This window comes from Spodoptera frugiperda, chromosome 1, assembly GCF_023101765.2.
Source record: "Spodoptera frugiperda isolate SF20-4 chromosome 1, AGI-APGP_CSIRO_Sfru_2.0, whole genome shotgun sequence".
NCBI classification, from domain to species: Eukaryota; Metazoa; Arthropoda; class Insecta; order Lepidoptera; family Noctuidae; genus Spodoptera; species Spodoptera frugiperda.
This window is the reverse complement of record NC_064212.1, coordinates 13,638,193-13,665,439: the sequence shown is the minus strand read 5'-3', so window position 1 is coordinate 13,665,439 and position 27,247 is coordinate 13,638,193. Positions and strand designations below refer to the sequence as shown.

Below are 27,247 nucleotides of genomic sequence, written 5' to 3'. Positions count from 1 at the left end.
TGGATGTTTCATATGATGGTCAATTGTAACTAAGCACTTCGATCCTGATATCAAACAATATTTTATCATAACTTTCGTGAGACATACTAAATTAATTATTATGTTATCGGCTTACTCACGTAACTGTTTGACGAGGAACTCGACTAGTTTCAAGCCATGCTAAAGGCTCATATTTATGAGCAGCATTCCGCGACACACGACGCGGCGATTGTCATGCTGCTACTGTAGCTGTATAGTACAGTAGCACCTGTGTAATTTAATATTTTATCGTGACCTAAAATAATTACCAACTAAAAACTATTTTCAGAAAATCTTCAACGGATCAACTTCCTATTAATAAAGGACCTCGGGATATTTTTAAACAATTTTGTTTATAGGACGATTCCCTAAAATAGAGTTTCTCGTGAAAATTATTTTTAGGCGACAGGTAGACAGAGTGACTTCTAAGCCTGTACTGAAATTTGCTGAAAACCCATTCATCCGACACCCACGTTATTTGTTTTATTTTTGCACAAGTCAAAACAGATTTAACTTTCATTTAGTACTCTATATTCCTATACAATTCTAAAGCTGACAATTCATATCTAGAACCTCTTAAACTGCTGAACCAAATTCGATAAAATTGGAACAAAAATATAGCTCGATATTAAAGAATCTAGAATTATATCTACAGACAAAATATCATCCTACAAAAGTTCACAAGATAAAACCCATTAAAGTACAAAACAAAAAGATCAATTACCTACATATCGGTATCAATCAGCCGTCCGTCCGTCATCAGCCGTGCATTAAACGTGTTTATAACAAATGTAACGAATCCACCGTCAATGCGTACTGTTATGTAACAAATATAACAATGCTGTTTACTTGTAATGTTGCCCGTAAGTACCGCCTGGGATTTTTCTCACAAACATCAAAAGAACGGATTGAAGGAAGCTTTGGTTTGTTATTGTATTTGAATTAAAAGATGAGTATCGTTGCATAATTGAGAGTAATCATGAAAGTTGTTGCTGTTTTACTTTGAACGGTTAAAAAGACATCTCACCTGATGTTAATATTTTACATAATCAATTAAGATAATGTAATTTATAAAGTTATAGGTAACAAGCAGTGTTGTATCTAGTCTGATTGAAACAAGTAATATTTCAAAATATTTTTTATGCTTAACGTTTGTAATGAGCGTATATTGTATGATCATCAAGATTAAGAGTGTGTAATATCCAGATATCAGGTCGATCGGACGTCAACCAACCAAACAAACACGTCAAGCTAAATAAAACCGTTTAGAAACACGACAATTCTACGGTTTCTGGTTCATCCGGTAAAAGTACACTGCATACAGCACTGAAAAACAAAAACACAAGCGTCCTAAAACGTGAAAACCCCAAATCATTAGTGTAGGTAACATCATTATCTCATCATCAGCCCCTCTCCATCTACTGCTGGACATAACCCTCTCCACATACCTCACTGAGCTCAATCTCTAACTCTTCACATCCAACCACTGCTAACCACCCTCCATTGCAGACAAAAACGCAAAGGCAATAACTGCAGTGAAATCAATTTACAATCGCGTACAGACAGACAAACCTATACATTTGCCTAAATATACTAGATGAGTATAATGGCACTACACACAGTACCCGTCTCGCCACCCCTGCGGTTGGGGTAGGCAGACATATAGCTATGAGCAGCGTAAGTACGCAATACTCTGTACCTAATCGTTAGTACAGTCTAGATGAAGGCATCGAGTTAATTGTTTCAGGGAAAGATAGACTGGGTAATTTCTTTTCTTTTAATAAAAAGTTACCCCATATATGGATTTTCTTCTGTGTCGTGGGTTTGTTTGCAAACATATAATTTCACATCACATGACACCCAGAGTCGGAACAACAATGTGTAGGTCACAAAACGAGTTGTTCCATGCGGTAATCGAACCGCGAGTCACGTTGCACGGAAGCCAGTTGCAGCCAAGTGTACAGTCAAATTTATTGGTTATAGGAATAAATCCGAAATATGAAAATTCGCAAAAGAACTACAATTACTGACATAGCTCGCAGCATCTGCAGGCTGAAGTGGCAATGGGCAAGCCGCTCGACAACTAAATATTAGATGGACCAGGAAAGTAATTGAGAGGAAACCAAGGGCTGGAAGACGAAGCTTGGGTAGACCGCCTGTCAGGTGGAGTGACGACATCTTCAGAGTAGCGGGGAGCCAGTGGATACAGGTGGCGAGCTGTCATTCTACCTGAAGGACTAAGGACCTAAGGGCCTTTGTCTAGCAGTGGACGTCTTCGCGGCTGTTAATGATGAATAAATATGAGGACAGAATTTATGTTTTTTTTTTGTGAATTCCTTATTAAGGTACGCTTTTATAGGTAATACAGATATGACTCAAAGTCCTTTGCTCGCTAGTGAATCATTTGGTTTTATAAGTGTTGTTAAGTATGTATTAATCACAAAATGATTTCAACCTTATCTAACCTTTCCTCTAACTTAAAATTCTGTAGAAAAAATATACACTAATAAGAACAGGTAAATAAAATTAAAGGATTTTCAATTAGGAAGCCTACCATACCACTGAATGGTAATATTTTCGTAGCCGAGGTGCAGCAATAGATAAGTTAATAATCAGACTTCCCAAAATTAACTAAACGTTCCTTCATATGATTTAAAAGACCTTTATAATCACCTCCTCCCGTACACCCCATTTTCCGGTAATAAAAAAGCGGGCGTTTTGCCACAATTATTTTTTTCACGTAGTATTCTTGCTACGCCTAAGTACTACGAGTACTACGACACGTCTACGAATCCCTACGAAAAAAAAAATACTTCATACTTAATGCTATTTTATTTCTAAGTCCTAAATGTTAGTGTCCGAACGAACTAAAGTCTGGTCTAGATCTTTATCGATGCACTACACCCGACTGGATTTAATGTTATTTCTATCTTCAAGTCAGACGCTTGAATTTAGAATGCAGTGACGTCAGCAACTCTGCACCCAGTCTATGGTCGGAGCATAAACAATCGCTCTATATTATGCAAATTGTTATAGTAAATAATTTGACATTTACTTTAATTAGGATGATGTTAAATGGAGAGTCTTGAGAGTAAGAATAAGTTACCTATAGACAGCGTAAGCTTAATAAAAGTCGACATACGAAAACCTACTATTAACTACACAAAAACGTAATCTATACATATTATAATAAAAGTTAAAATAAAAATACTACATTTAATATGTACTCTACTTAGAGGTTAAACCAAGAACATAGTTTACGATTTCGCTTGCAAAGATTGCAAATTCTAGACTAACGAGATAGACGCATTAAAATGTTAAAAAAACGAGTAAATCTTCTATTTATCTAAATAGTAGCAACGCGACGGAAACGTAAATGTTAACTTGTTAATGTAACATCACACGGATCCAAGTCACAGATTTATAATAAAACCGGATTTCATTAATACGATTACAGAACGATCACTTGTCGACCAAATTAATTACCGAGATGTTCTCAGTGAATATGAGATTTTATTGAGCCTGTCCAATTTATCCACTAATCTTTTTATATCATTTATTTTAATGCTACTAAAGATGTAATAAATGATTGAACTAATTTCCTGTTGTAAACTTGTTTCGTATACCTTTGCAGTGATATACGGGCTGAGTACAGGCAGTACAGAGTGCGGATAGTATACGGATGGGATACGGTGGAAGCGAAAGTCCTTCCAGCAATAAATTGCGGGCCACGCGTTATTGGGCGTCGAGATGGCACGCGTCGAGCGATGACGTCCTGAAACATCCATGTTTCATCGGCGTCCGGCGTCCGGCGTACGTCCGGCATCGTCCGCGAAGTCCGCGCGTCCGGCAGCCGTGGGCGGCCGCTGTGGGCGTGCAGCCGCTGCACCGCCCCGCCCCCCGCGCGCCCCACGCTGTTTATTCTCGGCCCGAGTGGCGGGGCGCGCGACAGTCGCCCGCGTGACGCGCTCCCGAACGCACGCGTGCGTCAGGTAGATACCGGACACGGTCGGCCGAGCGGTGCATCCTATACCGGACATCACAAAAAATACGTTTGTCAACATTTTCGGATAAATTCGAGTTACTACGGTGACGGAAACGCGAGAAGGGTGTAGGGCGGTGGAATCGCGGAAAATGCATTTCCCGTGTGCATGGCGCAGGCGGTGCGGGCCGGGGGGTGGGTGCATGCGATGATGGACATCGTATTGATTTCTATCTGCCCGCTCCTCCCTTATTGTGGCGGTGCAGGGCGCGCCATCGATCGTTGCACCGGCCCTTCACATTAGCACCACCACCCGCTGGACACCACACTTGGACTGTATACGAGTGTAGTACACCCGCTGCGTGTACGGTGCAGTGCCGTGCGTGAACTTGTGCGAATTCAGTTTTATGTTTTATTGCGTCACGTGGATGCCAGTACGTGAGTTACTCACACCATTGCAATTACTCCTAATTACATTTTAATGGAAACAGATATTATTTACTGTGAATTAACCATTTCAAAAATTTAACTAAGTGGGTACTTACAGTTAGTTTTAATTGTGTTTTAAGTTACCTATTGTAATGTCAGCTGATAAATTCATTAATTGTGTTATTTTTATTTATTAACAAGTGTAGTTTGCAAATGTTCTAATTTTGTGAATAGAAATTTTAATGATAGTTATCTGTTACATATTAGTTGCAAAATGGCATAAAGTGATTAAAGTTCGGCAATTTAAATTAAATTTTACCGCAAAGCGAACAAAGTTCCGTTTCGAGTAAATTATAAATATTTATCACCGCTCTTCCACCCCTCTCGTCGCACACAAACATAAATTAAACGCGAATTACAATATAATTAACTCGGGATGTCACCGCTCGACCTGCCGGCACAGCGTGAATATATTCACGTCTCACGTTCACGAAACTAATGTGGAATACATTTTTCAGAACAAAACATCCAATAATTCGCAATACTCACAAACAATCAAGCTTTAAACAAAACTTCCAAATTTTTTAATTGACGGCTAAGTTGTAACGCATCAAGAGTTGGAGCAAGTGATCGTGCTGGGCGCACGAGACGGTGACACGATAGTTTTCTGTGCGAAGATTTACGGAAGGCATTACGGTGGCGGCGGTACTAGGGGGCAGGCTGGAATGCGCCGGATTGGACACGTTTAGCGCGCGCGCACGCTCCGACACGGTGCCGCCTTCAGAACACCCGGCCATGGCGACCGAGACCGGTGAGTACCTGAACATCTTCTCTAATCACCTATACACCTTCCAAAACACATAAAATACACTACCTTGTGTCAGATAGTATAAAACACTTCATTAAGCTTTAAGAACTAATTTGTGAAAGAACATCTGTCTATCCAATATCGTAGCCATAAACTTTCTTAATATGCCAAAAAAAAAAGTTTCATCTCTTTAAATTTAATGTTTTTATTCATTTGAATATCAAATGTTTCGATATTTTCTAGCATGACTCCCAAAGGTCTTCCACCTCTACGCATCTACATTCAAAACTTAAATTTCAAATGATTAAGAATTATATTAGCATCACATTTAAAAATTTTCATTCCTTCCAACCTTATAGGTAAAATGTTAAAAAAAGCATACATGACTTTAAGATGTAGACATTATGTTTAAGCAATCGTTGTTATCTAAAATATGGAAGAAATGCTCATTCATTAAAATAAATTGGGCTTCTAAACATAATTCCAGATCCAAATAAGATTTATTCGGAAAAAAATATAAAATCTTTAAAACATGTCACCTCTTAAATTTTTTTGCAATATGCTCTAATGCTATCAATTTATTCCAATCGAACTAAATCTATGCATCAACTCTTAATTTTAAAATGCTTAGTTTAAATTCTAGCCTGACAGAACACATAGTCATTTTCCGAGCCTCATATAGGAACACAATCAAAGGCCTCAGACGATTCCAAAAAAAAAGCGAAATTAAAAATGTAAAACGTCAATTGCAATGAGACGCAATTGTTTACCAACAGAATGTATACTATGGTACGTACGCGTGGCTACGTCACACGTCCGTATGAGTTCGTTGATATTCTCGCCCCCCTGCCCCCGCCCCGCCGTCCTGCCAGGATCAACCCCCGCAGGATCAGGGGGATGGGGTGGCAGTTCTTGTTTAATGACGTCGCTTCACTCGAGACCCGAGTTTTTCTTTTATTTGCGCCAAATGCATTTACAAATAATTGTTCGCGGTGAAATGTTTTCGATGTTTTGCTTTTATTTTTAGCAGCTTGTTTCGGTACAAATAGCGTTTACCCGGCAAATTGAGTGTTTACTACCCGCTTTGTTTTTAGCTAATTGTTTAGGTAAAACGGTAAACTTAGGTGGGATTTTGATTAGAACAATTTTAATTTACAAAGTCCAAACATTTGGCCCATTTGAAAATCTAATAAACGCATTAAATCTGGTCTCGAAATCACAGAAAGAAAATTAAAATGACGTTATCCATAATTCATGTGAGTTAGAGTGCGCACTATTGTATCCGTTTTACTGCCATAAGTAACCCCGTGCTGCGACGCGATTTCCTAACGATTCATAGGGTTAATACAGCGCTGACTACAGATATATACGCGTCATAAAACGTTCACTCCGACGCGTTGCGAGTCTCACCCTCCCAGAGGGTGGCACGGACAGGGGATCAAAAGCCGTGCATTCACACTCAAAATATATCATGACCTTTTTGATATGAACCTTTTATGAACAGTGTGAATGGGTGTTTAGAAACGGTTAAAGTGTATCGATTTTATCGCTTTCAAAAACGATAAAGATCTTTTAAGAAGTATAAATAAAAAAGTAAATGTTTCTAGGAATCGCTGATTAATATTGAAACCGTTACTTTTGAGTAAAATCATTTTGTGTGTTAATTATTTTTGTGACTCATTTTTCCTATGAACTGAAGACTTTAAATACAGCTTTTTAGAAGAATGTGCACTTTTTAGAAACAGGTGCACTTTTGGGAAGAACGTGCATTTTTCAGAAATAGGTAACTTTTTCATTACGGATTTAATTTTAATTAAATCACCAATATGTTTAATGTCACCATTTTATTACCATCTATAAATAGATAAACTGCGCGCTAACTAAGTAATAAATTCAATCCTTCAGTGTGACTCTCGACCGGATATTCGGAGATTAATTAGATCCCTAAATCTTTGTAACAGGACCACGACAATCTCAACAACGCTGGGTTACAAACTTCCATTAAAATTTTAAACTTCGCCGATAGACCCGAATAATTTTAATTTCAACCAAGTTCTTAAAAATTACAAGATTTCTATGAATCACATTGAACGAATGGGTTTCATTGCTAAAACTAATTTAACAAGGCGATCGCAGCTTATCAGATTATAAATGGACAACAAAAGACCTTTGATACAATAGGTTACACACAAAAAATCGTTCCAAGGCTTTTGATGACACACAATTTGTGAACAAAAGAAGTTTATTTTGTTGATATTGTTCAGCACATATTTATATTAAGTAGTCAAACTTGATATTAAGACTAAGAAGTTTTTTTGAGAAAAATACCGTTGCCTCACGCTAGGATTTTCTCCTGTGTCGTGGGTGCGTTTACAAACATATAAGTTCACATACACATGACATCCAGACCCGAAACAACAATTTCTGGATCATACAAAGAGTTCCTGTGGGAATCGAACCCGCTACACGTTACTCGTCGCCCAGCCACCACGCCAGTCAGTCAAACATACAGAAAAACTAGAAACATATATCTTAGAATCGAAATATTTACAAAGAGGAGATATGAAATTGAATTCAGATGATCAAATAAAGCGTTTTTATGAAAACACAACAAACATTGATCCTAAAAATACGACGTTATACAAAAAGGAATTTAATCTTGGCAGAGGAAATTTCGATGTTATTGACTCATGCAAAACGGTTAGCATTAATAGTAAGTACAATACATTATTTATATCGATTTGGACATTCGTAAAACAGTCCATTTTAATTTTAAAAAACTCTCCCGTTGTTTCCAAGATGTGGTTGCGGGCGACCGTGCGCGAATTTCTAATGTATGGAGCTGTGACCGAACATTTGTGTTCTCGATACAAAATCGGGGCGATATTGGATACAAATTGTTATTTAAATATTCTTTGTTTATTTAATCAGTCTGGCTTTGTGTTTTAATTTCATTTTCTCGCATTTTTTTTGGCATTGGAATTTCATCCGATGGCTTCTCCCGACCTTTAGGCGAGAGGGAGTGTCAGACTCTTACTGACTAAAAACCACCCCGTCCCTTCTCCTGCTTTTCGAGCTATAGCCCCGGTAAACCCACTAGGTAGTCTGCAGCTCCGGATCCTCGCATAGGTTCTATAAATCAGTCACGGAACGGGATTTTCTTTCTGATAACTTCTATAGGATATTTTTTCTCATATTTAAACTCTAGCGTACAGTTTCGTGTTAAGAATTCTTGTTTACCTTAATCATTCTGATATTCAAATATTACTATAATGATATTACCAATTTTGTGCCGCGTCATTGACGTATCGTAAAGAAACATTAGCCTAAGTTTGTACCTAACACTTATCGATTACCGATTGGAAAATTCCTAAAACATTGCATCTGTGTAAAACCCATTTTAAAATCGTTTGTATGAACGAAAATATAAGGAAAATGTTAAAATAATAAGTTGTAAGATCACGTATGGAGCATTCAGCATCTAAGTATTAGCGTATTACTCACTGGCCGTTCCTACTGAGATCCTTGACATTTCTCATCGTTTACTACCTGCTAGTGTTCACCTACTATAAATATATATCACCAAAACTAATTTTTACTTCAATGCGATTTACCTTCATACTTCTGTCATCGGTTATGCCCTGCCTATGTTATACCAGACCATAATTGGCTATAAAGTTGGTGCGGTGGCTGGGCAACTGGCTGCCGTACAACATGTCGCGAGTTCGATTCCCGCACGAAACAACTTCTTGTGTGATCCACAGAGTGTTGTTCCGGGTCTGGATGTCATGTGTATGTGAAATTATGATTTGTAAACGCACCCACGACACAGGAGGAAATCCTAGTACGGGGCAACGTTATAAAAAAAATATACCCCTGTTCCAAATTTTATCCCAATCCCTTCAGCCGTTTTGAAGTTATGGAGTAACAATCAAACAAACTTCTATATTTTTAAATATTAGTAAGACCCAAGTGTCACCAGAATAAAATTATTTTTACGACATCCTTAGGGTTCATTTTTAAATCATTGCCATCTTCGGGCCCTTAGCATTTTGCGGGTAAAGACCGGCGCTTTACTAATGTGTTTTAAAATGGATTTAACGGATTATTGCGCGTTTTATGTTTCAATTTTATTTTGATTTTTGATATTCAAGTTTAGGTTTTAGGGCTTCGTAAAATTTATCTTTTAAATGAGGGCCAACTGAGATCATTACCAATTGACGTTGTTTTAAATAAGCAGATCAGTTTAAAAATTGATCCAAAATTATTTGATTAAGTTTTATTGCATAAAAAAATACCTAAACTTCAACTTCCTGTATCTATCTGCCATATTTAGAATTTAGTGTCTATGTAACTATACCTAGACATATAATAATACTGGGGTTTACGGAGAACGGTGACATTTCAAAACCAGTGATGATGTCGAAATGAATAATAAATTGTCGATGTCTTTTTATAAACAAAACAATAAATTAGAAATAGTTATGAACCAAATTAAAAATCTTTTTGGTTCCTAACCAACCATGTTGGTAGATTATAAATGGCTAGTGATCATATAGCACGTTTTATTACTCTCGTATGTATTATATAACGGCTAGGAGATATTTATCAAATACATTAAAATTTTAATCTATGACTTCTTCCACGAACCACGCGACCTCTTGTGAAATACTTTTATAAGTTCTCTGACTTCTGAGGCCTTAGTACGAGTTTGTTTTACGTTTAACGAGAGCGCGTTCGGCGCTCCGATTGGTTGGTTCATTCGCGCCGACTAATCAGAGCGCCGAATGTGCTCTCGTTTCGTTTTCGTTCAACGTAAGGCAAACTCGTATTATGGGTTTTTACTTAAGAATAAATAATTGCGCTACTTTATGGACTTTTAAGTCATATTATTATTACTTATTCATAAACTTAAATATTACAATTAGTTACAAATTATAATAAACCACTACGATAATAAAAATCACTGTTAAGTAATTAAGGTGCGGCAACAAGATACGTTTTTTCGTATTTCTAAACTACTATATTTTTAACCAATATGATGAACATAGGACCAATAGGTATTTGAGGAACTTTTTCTATTTTTAGCGTAACATATTGTGCATATTTAATATCTGTAGGACATTAAAATACTACATATGAGGATCAATACTTAATTGGATTCGGTGAAAGGCAGGATATGTGCGTAGATTATGCAAATGTAATATAATTTGATATTTCATATTATGTACCTCCTTTATTAAACCTAACGACATTGCAATCATCCGCCGATTAACAAATGAATTATTGCTACGTTATTTTAATTATTTTAATCTGTTTTTTATTAAAAGTTTAATTTAAAAAATGTTTAGATTTTTTTTGGAATTTAATCAACTTTCAAATTACAATTTTAATAATTTTGTTATAACGTGATTCTAGTTAAAATACCATTACCTACTTACTATTTAAAATTAATTACGATTACGATTGCTAAGTATTAATTAGGTAAACATATTTTAGTCATGACTAATGCTGAGAACATTTCGAGACATGAAAGTAATTTCTTCCAACCACCTATGTGTAAAGCATATATTTTACAAGTAAATAAATTTGTAAGGTACACTGACCGCTCTGTATGGCGCAGGCGGCGCCGCGGCCGGCGGCGAGCAGCAATACTCACTGCGGTGGAACGACTTCCACTCGTCCATGGTGTCCTCCTTCAGGCGCCTGCGCGATGAGGAGGACTTCGTCGACGTCACGCTCGCGTGCGCCGGCGCCACCTTCACAGCGCACAAGGTAACTAAAATACACTACTTTTATATAAAAAATCCCTTTCAATGGTGAACAAGTACAGATATTATATTAAAAATTCAATTTCCAGTCGGTGTACACTGCACCTATTTCCAATAAATTATTTGCATATTTATGTGTTGGAAGGGCACGCCAACGTCGCCCGTCGATACCGCATGGGAATTGGTACTTTCTTGCAATCTTCTAAGAAAATATCAAGGATTTTAATCACGGACTTAGTACCCACGGCGTTAACTTGATTTATTTTATTTTGTTGAACTTTCACACGAAGGATTGTTGGAATAACTGACTTGTTTTGTCCAGGTGGTGCTATCTGCATGCAGTCCTTATTTCCGAAGACTTTTAAAGGCGAATCCCTGCCAACATCCTATTGTAATCCTGCGTGATGTCCACGACAAAGACATGGAGAGTCTTCTTCGGTAAGTCATAATTTAAGAATAAATAATATCAGAGAGTTAATATTTACAAAGATTACAAACATCAGAACAGGTCTCAATTAAATCGTCAATGAGTTTCCCCAGGAATATCAACGATTTTTGAAAACTATATATACCTATATAGTATGTATGATTAAAATATCAGCAAATTTAATCTGTTTTCCCTTCGTCTAGGTTTATGTACCAAGGTGAGGTGCACATCGGTCAAGAGCAGTTGAAAGAGTTCCTGAGAGCAGCCCAGCTACTACAAGTGCGTGGACTGACGGACGTTCCTGCACCGGCACCGATGACTACGTTGGATCAGAAAGCTTCACCGGTAAGATTTCTTCTATTTATTACTGAGAACATAAAGAGTCCCATGTTGGGCGCCAGAAATAAAATTGACACCCAACCTGGGACTAAGAAACTGTTCCTATGGATTTGAGTTTTTTTTTAACTACTGAATTTCTGTATTTAACGTCATAATCATTTAACAGTCAGCATCATCATGGACGGAAACTGGCAGTGGAGCGTCTCGTGAAGGGAGGGAAGGAGGACAACAACGTGAAGGCAGGAGACCGAGGAAACCAGACGACGGAGCCAACAACACACCACCACCGAAACGGGCCAGGTCCTCGGACCTGTACCAGGCGCAGATGAAGTCCAGGTATTACGGAGCATTCCATGATTGCGTAATCTTGAAGAAAGTTAAATAACATATAGCATTTCATTCTCCAAAGGAAACTGTAATAACAATCAAAATGTGTCAGGAGTTAGTGGTGTTTATGATCGTTTCATATTATTGGTGTAGGACGGAACAGCTACTGTCGGTGCAGGGAGCAAGCCCTGAGCGGCTGGGCACTAACGGGCACGAGCTGGCCTTGTTCGGACAGGCCATGGACACTTCGCAAAACCCTCATCTATCTGGAGTTTCTAACAATCTGGTAAGTTTTTAACAACCAATAATGACCAAATGATATGATAACAGTTTTTGTTAAAATTTTCAGAGAAACCACAATTTCACTAGTGGAACAATATCTCAATACTTTTTTTTTCTATACAGTCTGGAGACGGTGAAGAATCGTCATCAGACGCAGGCGCCAGCGACACGGAAGGAGAGACACGCGCTAAACAGGAGCCCATCGACTACGACGACCCAGCTACCATGGCCAACACCAACGGAACCCTGCCGCACAACTTCCCCGGACTACTTAATCTACCAGGTATTAGGATGGAATAAGAAGGAGCTATCAATATACACAAACTGGACGGTGGACCCTGTACTGATTGTTACTTCTATAGAAAGTTAATGGTTCCTTTCCGCTTCATTTCCAGGTTTCCCCGGCTTACCAGGACCATCAGGAATACCCGACAATTACGGTAAGTGCATTCCTAACTCACACTAATTACGTACTCTAATGATATATGACTCAATACCACTCCATCGCACTACAATAATTGTCAAATTGCTCCAAATAATTAAATCGACTGGAATAATTCTCATTTCCAATCAACAATATTAATGATACCCAAAAGAACAAAGGAAACAAATCAAATCATTAATTGTACATTATTGAGTCATATACCTTTGCATGTAATAACACTAACAATTTAATAACGAGAACAACACCAAAGCGCTTAATTACTCCACTTTAATCGTTTCGATAAATAAGTACGTACTTTGCTCGTAAAACGTAAATAAATGCAGTTAGGAAAATTTTGGCAACCGTGGAAGTTACGTAGCGACCGATCGTCCTAGACGTGCCGTCGAATGAATGAGACGAGTACCGAGTAGGAGTGCGCACTGACGGAGACCTCGTCTGCCCCAGGAGCCACCTGGCCGGGCGGCGACCGGGCCGCGACCGACGAGCGGCCGGCCTACGCCGCGCTGGCCAACGGTGAGCCCGCCAGGCCCGCGTGCCCCGAGTGCGGCAAGCTGTACAGCAACAATAGCAACCTCAAGCAGCACATCCTCAACGTGCACGCGGCGCACGAGCTCGCGCACTCGTGCCCCGTCTGCGGCAAGGCCTTCAAGACGCGCCAGTACATGCAGATACACATGAACTCGATACACGGCGTGAAACAGAGGAGGCGCGACCCCGCCCCGTCCGCGGACCGCTGCGACCGATACACTCACCATAGCGCTTAACGATGTTGTACGGATCTGTGTCTAACCGCCGCCTCTGTGTTACAGGGGCGGCTCTCGCGGGCGGGGCGGCGATGGGCTACCGGCCGCAGTGTCCCCTGTGCGGCCGCGTGTACTCCTCAACCTCCAATCTGCGCCAGCATATGCTCAATGTGCACTCGCAGACCGACCGCGACCAGTGGTTCCCTTGCCAGCACTGCGGCAAGAAGTGCAAAACCAAGCACTACCTCATCAACCACCAACTGCAAGCTCACGGCATCCGCCAGCGACAGAACTCTTAGAGACGGCGCGAAGCCGAGCGAGCACCGCCCGTCGCACAGCCACCGCTCGGCTCGCTCAACACGCTCGGCTCGCTCGGCGCGTGGTGGTGATCGCCGCTCGGCCCGCAGCCAGCACCGCGTACTTATTGCAATAGGAATAGATGTGCCAAGGACCTACGTGAAGCGAAATCGGAACGGGATTGTTTATCGTATCTATATATTGTATTTAATAATATGACGTAATATTTTTAGAGAGTTTATTGCGTTCGGACGGATCGGAAGTCAGTTTAGGGTCGGGTTTGCCAACCGCTTTGCCCGTAGATAGTTTGTGTAACATGGTGCTGTCGGCATTGCAGATGCCGCGGCGCGACGCGCGTTGGCAAACCCGGTAAGTGATTCGGTGCCGAGTGAGGCGGAGGAGCGAGGGCACGAGTTGCTAAAGCTCCTGGAACAGGGCGAGTTGGGGGGCGCGGGGCTGTGGGCGGGCGAGCGGCTGCAGTGCCCGCTGTGCGCGGCGCGGCTGGGGTCGCTGGCGCAGGCGCGGCGCCACCTGGACGCGCACTACCCGCGCGACAGCCCCGTGTGCCCCGTGGCCTCGTGCGCGCGGTACTTCGCGCACCCCAACTCAGTGCGCAACCACATGCGGATCAAGCACCGCCGCCAGTGGGAGAAAATGAAAACGTTGAAGTGGAGCTGTGGCTGGGCGAACTGAGGCCACACCGACCGATCGGGGACGATACTCGTTTGATATTCGGCTTTCTAAAGTTAACACAACGGCTGTGAAACGGAACTAAGTCGAGTGGGGCTCGTAATTAAACCAGAGAATATAATGATCTCCTGGATGCATTTTTTCATATAACGCTGTTCATAAAACATTGTATAAAGCAGTAGGAATAAATCGACTGAAAATTATTTTTGTAGTAGAATAGACTGATATTGTTTAAGTAAGGTTTATATTATAAGCGCATTATGACATGTGATGATTGGTGCCATTGATAGGATACGAAGTGCAACTACTGAATGTCGATCATTCTGATCACTTCCTGAACGTCTGTAACTTCCATTGTTGCTTCTACGGTTAGAGCCTTTCTGTTATAAGCGTGGCCTGGCGTATATTTAACTAACAGCGCTAACTGTAGTTCCTAAATGACCTGCGGCCTCCCAGGCTGATCCGCCTATCCCTGTCTCTGCTCTGGTGACGCTGGGAGGTTGCTGGACCGTTTCGCACTATTCGGGTGATCTCGTAAATAGTCGGCTTTTGTAATAAAGCTTGTACGTCCGACTGTGCCACATTTCGCTTGCCCAGACAACGCTTATAAGCGATTGGTATTGTTCTTCGATTAGCTGTTTGTCTTAGGCTCTGGTGTCCTGGTAATGAGCGTAGCGTTAGTTGGTTCGATTCACGGTGGGTTCAAGTGGCCCCTCTAGACGGGACATCATTCTGCCACTCTACTCTTTCTCAAACATAACGGTGCAATAGTTTAACTAGGTAGTGACAAGTTTTAGTTTTTACATTTGTTATTTTTATATTATAGTTTTTCTATTATTATTTACAAAAAAATGCGTGTGCAATGATTTATACACAGAAGTATTGCTTGTAATTTAGGATAAACGATTGCACCGGTGTGTGCTTACTTTACCTTACCTTACTTATACTTTCGACCATAGATAAGACAATACGAAATAGATTGTAACGAAATGAATCTAATGCCTTTGAATGCAATAGTTAAGAATAAGTTCACATCCAAAACATAGAGAATTTATTTTCTAAACGATGTTTGTTCGAGATGCTATGTGCGTGAGTCGTGCACAATCTAAAACATATCTAGTCAATGTAGACAACCGGAGGATTTATTTTAAAATGTACATAATAATCGACGATTCCATTCGCATATATTTTTGTAAAGATAAAGGGGAATACACCAAGATAAAGATTATTCTGTTATAGAGATATTGTTGACATGTAATATAGCGCATGTGTAGATGCGCCCGCTGCTGAACGAAACATGAAATGCCTTGTTCATAGCAAGCTGTAGTGTGCCGGCGCCGCTGCTGCCCGCCAAAGATACTATTACGTAGTAACTCCTACATGGAACATTAGCCTTTAAGAAAGCAATAAAGTACTCGACTATTAGTACCATAGGCCTACAAAGAGACTCGCACAATATACTTCACACACGAAGACATACGTTGCCTTAGCATAAAATATTAAGTATTTAGGAATCTCTCAAGTCCATTTCGTAAGCTCGTGTAAATATTAATGAAGATGCCTTCAAAATATATGCGATGGAAGCGGATACATTACATAGATCTCCAGAACGAAAAAAAAATATTGGTTAATTAGCGAGTAGATGAAACTGTTCCTGACGCCTGAGAGGCAATGTCGTATATCTTAAACTAAAATTAAAAATAATAAAAAAAAACATATTTTTAAGCGTAAGTTTAGTCATTCAATAACCAAATGTTCAATGTGAGTAAACGATTCTAGTTGCGAATGTATTAGTGATACGATATATACGTAATAACTTAATTTTTACCAGAAGAAAGTGTCTGCTTATATAAATACATAAACAATAAAACTACCAAGTAGAAAGTTTTCTTTTATTTCATTGAATATTACACGACAACTCATAAAAAACTACTAACACTACTTCTTAACTCTATATGAAAAGGTAAGGACTTCTTTAATAAAACGCGAACTCGACTCAAAAGCCTTGAAACTGATGAAATGTGTATTTGTGTTACAGGAGGATGCCGAAGGACTCAGGACTTGCTGCGCGTGAGAGCGACGGACCCGCGGCCCTGCCCCAAGTGTGGCAAGATCTACCGATCTGCGCACACGCTGAGGACACATCTCGAGGACAAACACACAGTCTGCCCTGGATATCGGTTAGTAGATAAAGCAAATATTATCTAGTTCCTTCTTTCTTTTGGTCTATTCTTTACTAGTCAGCAATACCTAAGTCATAACTAGATTTGACTGAATGTCATTATTTCAAATGGAAGAACTGACTGCCATCTACTGTTCGCAACCCACTGAGGGTATGACTTATCATATTGTTGATAGGACTCGTTCTATGATATGATAGATATCTATCATACTTCATATGAGAATCATAATGTAATAAAGTCATTAATATTTAAATATTTTCTTGGTACAGTTGCGTGCTCTGCGGTACGGTGGCCAAGTCTAGGAACTCGCTGCACTCGCACATGTCGCGACAACATCGCGGTATCTCCACCAAGGACCTGCCCGTGCTGCAGATGCCCACCAGATTCGATCCTGAACTTGCCAGCCAGTAAGTACACGTGTTAAGGCATCCTACAAAACATGTTGCCTCAAAGTCAAAGACAAAATTATTTATTTCAAATAGACCGAAAAGGTATTTTTGAACATCAAAAAGAAAAACAAAATGTCTGTCTGTGGGTCAGTCCTCTAGTGAAGCAATCCTAATTAGGTACTATTGTAATAGTTTTAAACTTTTAACAAGGTTTTGTTCATACCTACCGAACTTTTATTTCTTATCAGTGTCATAAAAAGGGAAATGTCTCAGAATCAGTTTTAACACTACATTTTAGTATACTTAATTGGTAATAAGTATTAAAATCACAATCAAATTTATAGGTTACTGGCCAAAGCTGGTGTGAAGGTGTCACCAGAACAGCTTCGAGCTCGTGCATCTCCTACTGGTCCTCGACGCTCAGATATCAAGCTGGATGCGAAGTCAGCTGCATCGGAGAGCAGTTCCATATGCGGAGACAATGATAACGACGACCTCAGCCAATCTCGATACCAGGACAGCATACCCGTCTCACCTCCACGTAAGTTAACGGAATAATTCATTTTACCTTAGAAAAACAATAGCTAAATTGGGAATGCCTGTTTCCAAAAGTGGATAAAAACTAGATCGTAGTAAGCACAACTTATTTTATTTATTTAACTTCCTCATTGCTCAGAACTTTATACAAGAAAAACAACAAAATACAAAAAAAATCATCATAGAACTTAATTTTCGCATTAAAATCAAGTTTTGAGGATTCCATTATCATAAAATCAATTTTCTCCACAGACATAAACAATCTGGCAAACACGACTATCACGAAAGTTCCGGCAGTGCGCGCGGTGACTGCTAAGACAGTGGAGAACCTTCCACACGGACTGGCTGGCTTGAAGCACGATGACTTCCCGCCGGCGTACGGGGGTAACTCAGCATTGCTGGACACCTACCTACAGTACATCGGAGAGAACATGTTCGGTACGTAACAATAACAACATAAATCAAAGGGAACTAGTTTACAATGTACATTTTTTGGTTTTCAATGTCACGTTTTCTTCAGCAGGAATGAACGCGAAGCTAGCACATTTCAACGCACTGCACACCGACCGGAAATCCTATGAAGAGCCATCACCACAAATGGGATCCCTCCCGCCCCCACCGACGAACCTCGCCCACCAGCGCTATCTCAAACAGATGCAGCGGCAGTACACCGAGAACATGAGCAAACCCGACATCATGCGAGACTCGGACGAACCCCTGGATCTCGGGAAGGAACGGCAACGGAACGATAGCATAAGCGAGACGGACACTGAGAAGCATGATCTAACGGACAAGGACAACGGCAAGGATTACTATAAAGATTACAATGAGGACGACCGGAGAGGGAACTCGGAGGATCCCGAGAACAACGGCCAGGACGACGGAGACTACTCAGATGAGGAACACAACAAAAACTCATGAAATGAAGGCTAGTTAACTATAAGTGTGTTGAATTAGTCACGTAGACTACGTGTAACACAGATAGGACAATGTTTTGTTGAAATTATCAAAAGGTGCTTGAGTGTTATGTTTTGTGGTCATTAGCTTGATTCGTTTTTTGTAGTAACGGTTTTAATTGTTGACCCGTGGAATGTCATTGGTGCCATTTCCGATATTAATGTAAATTTAAAGTTTTAGGATTAAATCGGTTGCAGCTAGGTTGAGTCTGGTTACTTTGCATAGAAGTCACGAATCTGTACTGCTGGTGTTATGAATGGATATTTGATAGAAGTAGCACGTTGCGCAACCATGCGCTAACATGCGCTACAATGCGCTACCGTGCGCTTTATATAACCTGTTAGTGAGACATTATTTTTATACCCGATGTGATAACACAGCCATAAATATTCACTTAGCATTTACCTGACACATTAGTTCAGATCAACTCGCCACATGATGTGAGATTGTTTTAGTAGTTAATGACTAGTGAGTAGTGTTTTTGTATTGTGTATGTAAAGGACCCGGTCACGTAGTAGGGCCTCTTACATAGTAATTCCATCCATCTACCTCAGCATTTGGGCCAATACGGCAAACGTTATAAAGTAAAAAAAAAATATCCACACAAATTGTGAAATTCCATCCATCTACCTCACTTCAATAGATTTTATTTAATATTTTATACAATTTATAGATATAAATAACTGTTGTTTTATGCATTTTGCAGATTGCATTTATATATATACTATATAGAGTATATCGTAGGTAAATATATGCAAGTCATTAGGTCATTGTTAGTGCTGCCCGTAGGTACTTGTACTTAATACCGTTATTTTATAGAATACGCACTCACTAGAGGAACTTTAGACTGTGTCACGACCGTAGCGAGTAATGGACATAAACCTCTGATATCAATGAGCACACTAACTTTATACGATGAGAATTGTATACGAACAAATATAACAGAGCTTAAATCATACTATAATTAAAGTAAATATACATATATGTGCGTATACTGAATCGCGGACGGCCAAGTTATAACGCGGTAGGAACACGATGTATAACGATTTACACAATTAAGATTTCACAGTGGAACAGTGTGGTCGTGCGGCCAACCACTGCTGGCCGGTCTAGTGTTGCACGCTTGTACGACCGACGTCTACCTTGAGACTGACTACCATCCAAGGGATGATCTGTTATCGCGTTATCACACTGCGCGCGATTCGTCAAAATGTTCAAATTTGACACTTAACAATATAATATTATAATAAGAGGATAAATAATGCATGTATATAAATTGAGGTGATATGTAAAGTACATATACTTAAATAAATAGTAACAAAAAGCAATAAATAAAGTATACCTTGACGTTGCCTTCGATATTGTGTAAATACGTGGGTAGTGAACGGTTTGCGTTGGTATTGTGGAAAATGAAACCTTATCGTGTACAAGTGAAGGTTTGTTTTGTAGTAATGATGTGGGCTCGTTACTTATTATAACAATTACTGTGATTACAATCTCATGTTAGCCTTCAATACTTATACATATTTTTTAGAGTACAATGTTATAGTTATTTAGTATATTATAAGATATTGTAAGCGAAGTCACAAAATTATATTTACTTCCCGCCCCTGAACGTTAGGATTCACGTTATTTAAGTACTTAGATCAATAGGTAAAAGCATTTAACCTTTTATATGAGAGATATTACATTTATGGAATGATGGGATATCTCAGTTTGCCACCGGGGCTTGCAAAGCTGTCTCGAGCGTGCGGCCGTGGGCACCGCAAGTAGATACCTAGATATACGCCTAGAATAAGTTGTACGGGTTGATTGAAACATATTTTGTTTAGCGTGTTAGTGAGAATTGATCATTAAGTCAGTTTGGTTTGCGCAAATATAACCTTGTTGACATTTAACAGTGTTGCCATAGTGAGTAATAATTTTCGACTGTATATAAATTAAGTTTTGTTTGTTTAGGAAATGAGTGCTTAATATTTGATTATTATGAATAGATGCAAGTATCGTTTTATTTAGATTACTCTGTCTACATTCTACTCAATTATAGTTCTTTTAGATGAATAGAGTTGATGCACGTTGTATTTAACATTTAACAATAGTCAGTTACCAGATTGTGATTAAGGAAAGTATATATTTTTTCAACACACGCCACTTAAAATACAGATTATAAATAAAGGGGGGCTTACATCGTTACTTTAGGGTGTCAACACATAAGACGGACTAGATGTCAAGTCGTGCAATGTCTCGTGTGAGCTGCAGTAGCGACGTGAGCCCCCCCAGCACTGTACAGTTGTTACTAATGCAGAATATTATGTACCAGTGAGGGATAATGAATATATAGGACTATAAGTCAACGATATGCTCTCGATATATAATACTTACGTTTAGTTACCTTGTGAACTGCAAGTTCGACATTAGTTTTTCTTTCTTTATGTTTGGTTATGCTAATATACCTCAGTAGCATGAGCTATCATGTAAAACTTTTTATTAGTTAACGCACAGTTTAATGTTGATTTATGTAACTGTTCGGGTTTTGCGCAATTCACGATAACCGTAGGAATATAATAAAGCCAGATTACAGAGTACAAAATAATGAATTGATGTAGTACAGAAATATAAATATTCTTGCAAAATGTTGTTTCTATGTTAATAGATGTGTATGTTGTCGTGAGTTGTCGTGAGTGGCTCGAACGGAGTTAGCTGTCGAGTAGGGAGCACAAGATATTAAGTTTGTTCGCCACGTGACCACGTGACCACGTGACGTGACAGTACCAAGTAATTCGTATTTATATCCCTTCTATATTATAAAGTCGTTGGAATCAATAAATAGGAAGAATGATTATAATTTTATTTGCATTTAATGTAATAAAACTAAATGAGAATGATTTTATTCAATTATTTGTACATTATCCAATCATTTTAATTTATATTTAATGTTTGTTTATTTCGTTATATTTCCAATACAATATGCAGTTGATTTTTTTACTCCTGTCTTTGTTTCTGTCTGGCTTTCTATGGCCTGTGAAGCAGTGCTTTACATTCGTCTTATGTATTACTTGGAACAATTTCCACTTGAATTTATTGATTCCACTCGACTACAATTCTGCCAACAATTAGTTGAGATGATCTCGCTACATCCCCATATTCTGTTCTCTTTCGTTCCGTTTCATTTCATGGTGGCGCCACTGTATACGACCGCTGCAATAAGCAAAGCCACCATCCCTTAATTCTCAACTCTATTACTGTACTAATTAGGTGTATTTTTCAAAATCATTGGACTTACATATGGTTAAGTATTTATGCAATAATTAATTAAGGTACTATGGGGATGATGGGTACAAGCCGCCATATTGTATCGTGACGTCACTCCTGTGTAATCGCCATGTGAAATGGATATGTCAGTATTGTTATGGTTTTTAGAGATATACCTAATTAAGGCAGGAGAATATAAGTTTACGTATATTTTTATAGTTGGAACCACGCCTGGCCATTGTACATTAGAGTACTAGCTGTACGCTGCTTCATTACATTACTATATACAAGAATAATAAAAATAATTGTTTTGAACATGTTGTTTCATTATCACTTTAATACTACCTTCCTTCCATAGACGCTGGGTTTCAGTGTTTGTGTTAAGAGCTTGCTTTTACTGCTTTTTCTTGATTCTATTCATAGCTGACTGAACATGCGTCGCGTATTATGGGCCACGTAACGTCAGAACAGTATCCTTAATACGGGATTGCTTTACGTTAAACGGTAACGAAACGAAAACGCACTCGGATTGACCGGACCGGACTGATTGGCCGGCACGAATGAACTAACCAATCTGAGCACCGAACGCGCTCCAGTTTCGATTTCTTTAAACGTAAAGCAAACTCGTACTAAGCCCTCTGATAAATGTATAGAAAAACACTTGACCGTTCACTCAACCGATGATACGGTAGTGCGACCGATATCCTCGAAATATTTTACATCAGATATGAATTGTTTTCAAATAAGATGACTAAAAAATAGATTATTTGAAACTCTCGTAACATCAACTAATATATTTCTTAGAAAGGGTTCCGTAACACAATACAAGAATTTGTAACCAAAACAGAAAAGTGTATTTATTTAATGGAATCGCATTGACAAACGTTTACTCCTTCAGTACTATTACCACACTTACATATAAAATAATTCCTAAACCTAGACAAATAAATACATTACATATTTATTATTATATTCATTACATAGTAGGTACATACATTACAAACTATCTACCTTCTATATTACTCTTAAAAAAATCTATGCTACTTAATCAAAAAACCACACAATATTCTTTTTTTTATAAATCTAAAAGCGTTTGACATTTTTAATTTTTGGAACTAAACATCATGGATGAATATTTGTACATGTACATAGATAATATAATAAATAAAGAGTAACACTAAGCCTTGTGAGTTTGTTTTGTTAAGAATGTCATTAAAACCTCGTTCGCTTAATCCTCCTTGAGTTGCTTCTTCTTAAAGAGGTAATGAGCGCCTAAGAGAGCGTTCATTCTGTAACAATAGATTGATGTATAATTTAATTGAATGTTAATTAATTGTCGTGGAGATGAAATTGTTTTTGAGATGATACCTACACCTACCAAGCACAAACACATAAGTTCGTTATGCAGCCCCAGATCAAGTATTGTATCAGGCGATACTTTAAAAGAAATTACAATTTCGATATGTAACAGAAATTTATGAAATCAAAAAGATACCTCGATAGCCGAGTGATAGCAAACGCTGCCGAGGTTCGATTACCGATGTATTTTCGGTTTCTCGAGTAGTTCTCAATAATTGCACAAAATCTAGAATGCACAGTAGTCAGCAAAATTGCCTGGATGGACCTGCAGATGTAGTGCATAAGGCTCACTCCAATTAAATTGTACTGTACAATTGTGTGTCTACCATATTTCGAACAATAAAAGGCATTATGTATGTTAAAATAAAGTTGTATTTGAAACACACATCAAGGTAAACACAATCGATTTTTCCAAAAGCTTCATGTAGTATTTAATTTACGACCTTAACTTATTCCCTTAAGCCTCACAAGGCCTGTAGCGATAAGAACCGCGGGTATTGTTAGATCGCGTGCAAACTGCTCGTAAAACTTAAATAGAAAGCGAGCGACTTACAGACGGAATATACGTTTTAAATGTTTCAAGTTTAAGGCAATACAAGTTTTGTTTAACTGTGAAATTGTATTTAATATCAGTATTTTCTGTTATAGTATCTTTATTCAAATGAGAAATGGAAGGTTTAAAACATATAAAGGTCAAATAGGGATGGTGACTGGGTATGAAAAGTAGTAGTCCGTCAGTTAGGTAATGAAAAAATATTAGACACGTATATTTTGTCATATAAGACAATCAAACTTGGATAAAACGAATCAAAGTTTAAAAGTGGGAGCAAATACGTTATTTCTACATATAAAATGTACCTAGAAGTGACGTCATACGATATTTCAAATCAATATATCTTCAAAAGTATTTGTTTCCGTAAGAAAATAAAAAAATACGTGTCTAATATTTTAAAATAATTTACAAGACGGACATTAAAATAAAAATAAGTCATCTACCCTATTAAACATAAAATAAGTACATACATTTTCAGTCTAACTATAGCAAAACAAGGTTTACAAGTTTTATAGATTCTGCCGTAACTTGAACACTATAATATTTTAAGTTAACATAAACCTAATAATGTAATGCCTTCTTTTGCTGTGCCCTAACAGGGTCCATGATCTGTACTTAGCTCTAAGCCTCTTTAAACATCTTTGTTAACATTATGGAATGCAAATAAATATATGAATATGAATATGAATAAGTTCGTATATCTATCTTATATCCTATATACTCTTATTACAATACTCACAGAATGGCCAAATGCTATTTCTTGCTGGCCAGTGCTATGCCGAGGCCGACGATGCCGCCGATGGCCAGCACGGCGCCGCTCGCCACCGCAATACCGATCAGACCCTCCTTCTCCATTCGCTTGTTGATTTGACGCTGAAAAATTAAAATTCACATTTAAAAATAAATTTTAATAATAATGTCAACTAAACCAACCATATGTCCACTGCATTCTTCTTTTTAACTTTTAATAGTATGTTATATGGCAAATCTAAATAAATAATAAAACCAATATAGTTTGTTGATAAGGTGATAACAACAAAAATATATTGTTAGATTATTGCTCAATATTGTCCGTTATAACTTACTAACAATATAACATGCCAGATAGTGATAGTGTATCAAATTAATACAGTATACAGACTGATAACACATATACGAAACTAGAGTTCTATATATTTGTATGTAGCCTGAGCAAATAAACTGTTTACCTCTATTATTAAGGTACCAGTAACCGATCCCTGCTTTATACACAATAGATAGATTATCCATCGTTTTATTTTAGGGTGATCAAAGTTTGAAATTACCAATCCACCTTTAGTATGCAGATTGATATATGAATACTCTTTCCTTCTGTTTGAGAAGAAGTTTTTGTAAAGCAATGGAACAATTACATGGTGATAGTGATTGTAGATACATAAAGACATATAGGTGGATCATCTATACTACCTAATACAATATTATAAATGCAAACATTTGTGAGATTATGTGTGTTTGTTACTCAATCAGGTTAAAGCGACAGAAGGGATTGGGATAAAATATGAAACAGAGGTAGATAATATGTAGTCTGAAATAACACATAGGCTAGTTTTTAGGGAAGCCACGGAACAAAGCTAGTTTTTACATAAAATATTTACATATAAGCATGGATAGATAAATAGATATAGACAGTACATACCTCTAGAGCCAACACTTGCTGGTTGGCCGGCTCAATCTCTAGGAAGGACTTGACATAGTGGAGAGCTTTGTTGTACTCCTTGATTCTAGCATTGCCGATAGCAAGGTAGAACAGGTAATCCCTTTTGCCATCAGGGTGTGAGTTGAACAGCTCTTTCAGGAGCAATATACCCTGAAATATACAACATGTATTTTACTAAAAGAACATTGACATGAGTATAAAAATGTTTGAATTGAAGGACTATCTTTCTCCGTTCCTTTTATAATTATTTTAAGAGCTGAAAATCATTGATTGACTTTTCCCGCTTTGGGCGATGCAAGAGGGAGTATCAGACTCTTACTGACTAAAAACCAATATATATTAATATTCATAGAGCCCCGATAAACCCACTAGGTAATCTGCATCATCTTTCTCCATCTACACATAATTTAATTTAAAAAAAACAGTACTGAAACATGAAATGGTTTGAGGTTATATGCCATTTTTCATATGTATGGACTTAAAAAGGTTATTTACATTTATCATAAGTTTCATTTTCGTTTGTGCAGGTAAAGATATGACTAGACTTTCCCATACACACAATAGAATGCAAAAAAAATATTTCCATAACGGAACAAACACAGTATTTGAATGTTATTGTTATTGAAGCATTGATGAAAAGGTTAAACTGATAATAGTAATAACAATTTATTGAACATGTCAATATTAATATGAACTGACCAAAGTCATACATATTTATTCCCAATAAAGTCTCTACAAAAACAGAATTTAAAAGTCTTAAGGAAAGAAAGTTGTTATTTGAATGTTTATTTTAGTTACCAATTCACTCATAATTAATATTAACTCTATGAATCTAGGATATAACTATTCAACTTTGGACTTAATAAGTACAAAGATTACTGTTCAATTCAAGTTACTATTTGTAAAACTTAAAGTAGTATAATTCTAAAAGTTGTGGACAATGGGCAAGTTCCCAGATGACTGATGACAAACACATTATTTACAACAACAAAGCATCATTCAGTACTGTCAAAGAGATATTTTGTTTTTGTTCAGCATGACTTTTCATACAAATATAGGCAATACAGAAATGCATACAATGGTGTTATTTTTAGATAAAGGAAGACATGATCTTAATGTCCTCGGCGCCTTGAATTTTTTCACTTGGCACTCAGAATGCTTTGTTTATTTTTTGTAAAAACTGGATGATATTTCATGGTATTACAACTTTTGTGTTATAAAGATATAAAACAGGTATTATTATATTATATTTCCTTATACGTATGACGTCAACATTCACTGATCTTTTATTATTTTTAGTTTCTATGAAAAAAACTAAATGACCGTCTTCGAATAGATACCTTTCGTATGTCGGTAGGATACTTGCTCCGTACAAGGCACCAAGCATACTCGAACTGTGCTTTGTGCGTCACGTTGCCCTGGTGCAGCTGCTCGTGGAACACTTTCTCGAACTTCTACATCACAAATATCAAATAATGAGTATTACATTCAATGACTCACAAATACAACGTTGCACAAGTTTTCACATTACTTGCAAATCTTCCGAAGATACTATCTCGTCCAAAACGTCCTCCATTGTAATAAAGTTATATAAACTGTATATAGAATCCAATCGTATCGCAATTTATAGACTTTACAGACAAAATAACATTATTTCGCGTTATCAATAATGAAAATCGGAAATCAAAGTTTTGACGAATTTGACGTTACACAGCGTTTAGTGACAACTGTCAAATGTCAAGTGTCGACCAACTGAGTGATGC

At 38.0% G+C, this 27,247-nt stretch overlaps 2 protein-coding genes across 3 annotated transcripts; one reads left to right on the top strand and one right to left on the bottom strand.

Annotated features, from left to right (window-relative positions):
• Positions 1-3,849: 3,849 nt before the first annotated feature.
• On the top strand, positions 3,850-22,191 carry LOC126911987 (protein abrupt-like). 2 transcript variants are annotated; one of them, XM_050701929.1, is made up of 14 exons: positions 3,850-4,010; positions 4,948-5,240; positions 10,834-11,012; positions 11,331-11,446; positions 11,639-11,780; positions 11,941-12,110; positions 12,255-12,387; positions 12,507-12,666; positions 12,779-12,823; positions 16,597-16,738; positions 17,011-17,148; positions 17,475-17,671; positions 17,920-18,105; positions 18,191-22,191. In XM_050701929.1, exons 2-14 carry the CDS (start codon positions 5,225-5,227, stop codon positions 18,586-18,588), a joined length of 2,022 nt encoding a protein of 673 aa, XP_050557886.1. In that variant the 5' UTR covers positions 3,850-4,010; positions 4,948-5,224; the 3' UTR covers positions 18,589-22,191. The 2 variants fall into 2 exon arrangements, with proteins under 2 accessions (XP_050557886.1, XP_050557811.1); XM_050701854.1 differs by having other exon boundaries at positions 18,188-22,191.
• A 516-nt stretch (positions 22,192-22,707) lies between these two features.
• Positions 22,708-27,219, bottom strand: LOC118273470 (mitochondrial fission 1 protein). The gene is made up of 5 exons (XM_050703674.1): positions 27,016-27,219; positions 26,825-26,938; positions 25,464-25,634; positions 24,528-24,661; positions 22,708-23,165 (listed from the first exon to the last, which is right to left on the bottom strand). The coding sequence occupies exons 1-4, from the start codon at positions 27,058-27,060 to the stop codon at positions 24,542-24,544; spliced, it is 450 nt and encodes a 149-aa protein (XP_050559631.1). The 5' UTR covers positions 27,061-27,219; the 3' UTR covers positions 22,708-23,165; positions 24,528-24,541.
• Positions 27,220-27,247: the final 28 nt, after the last annotated feature.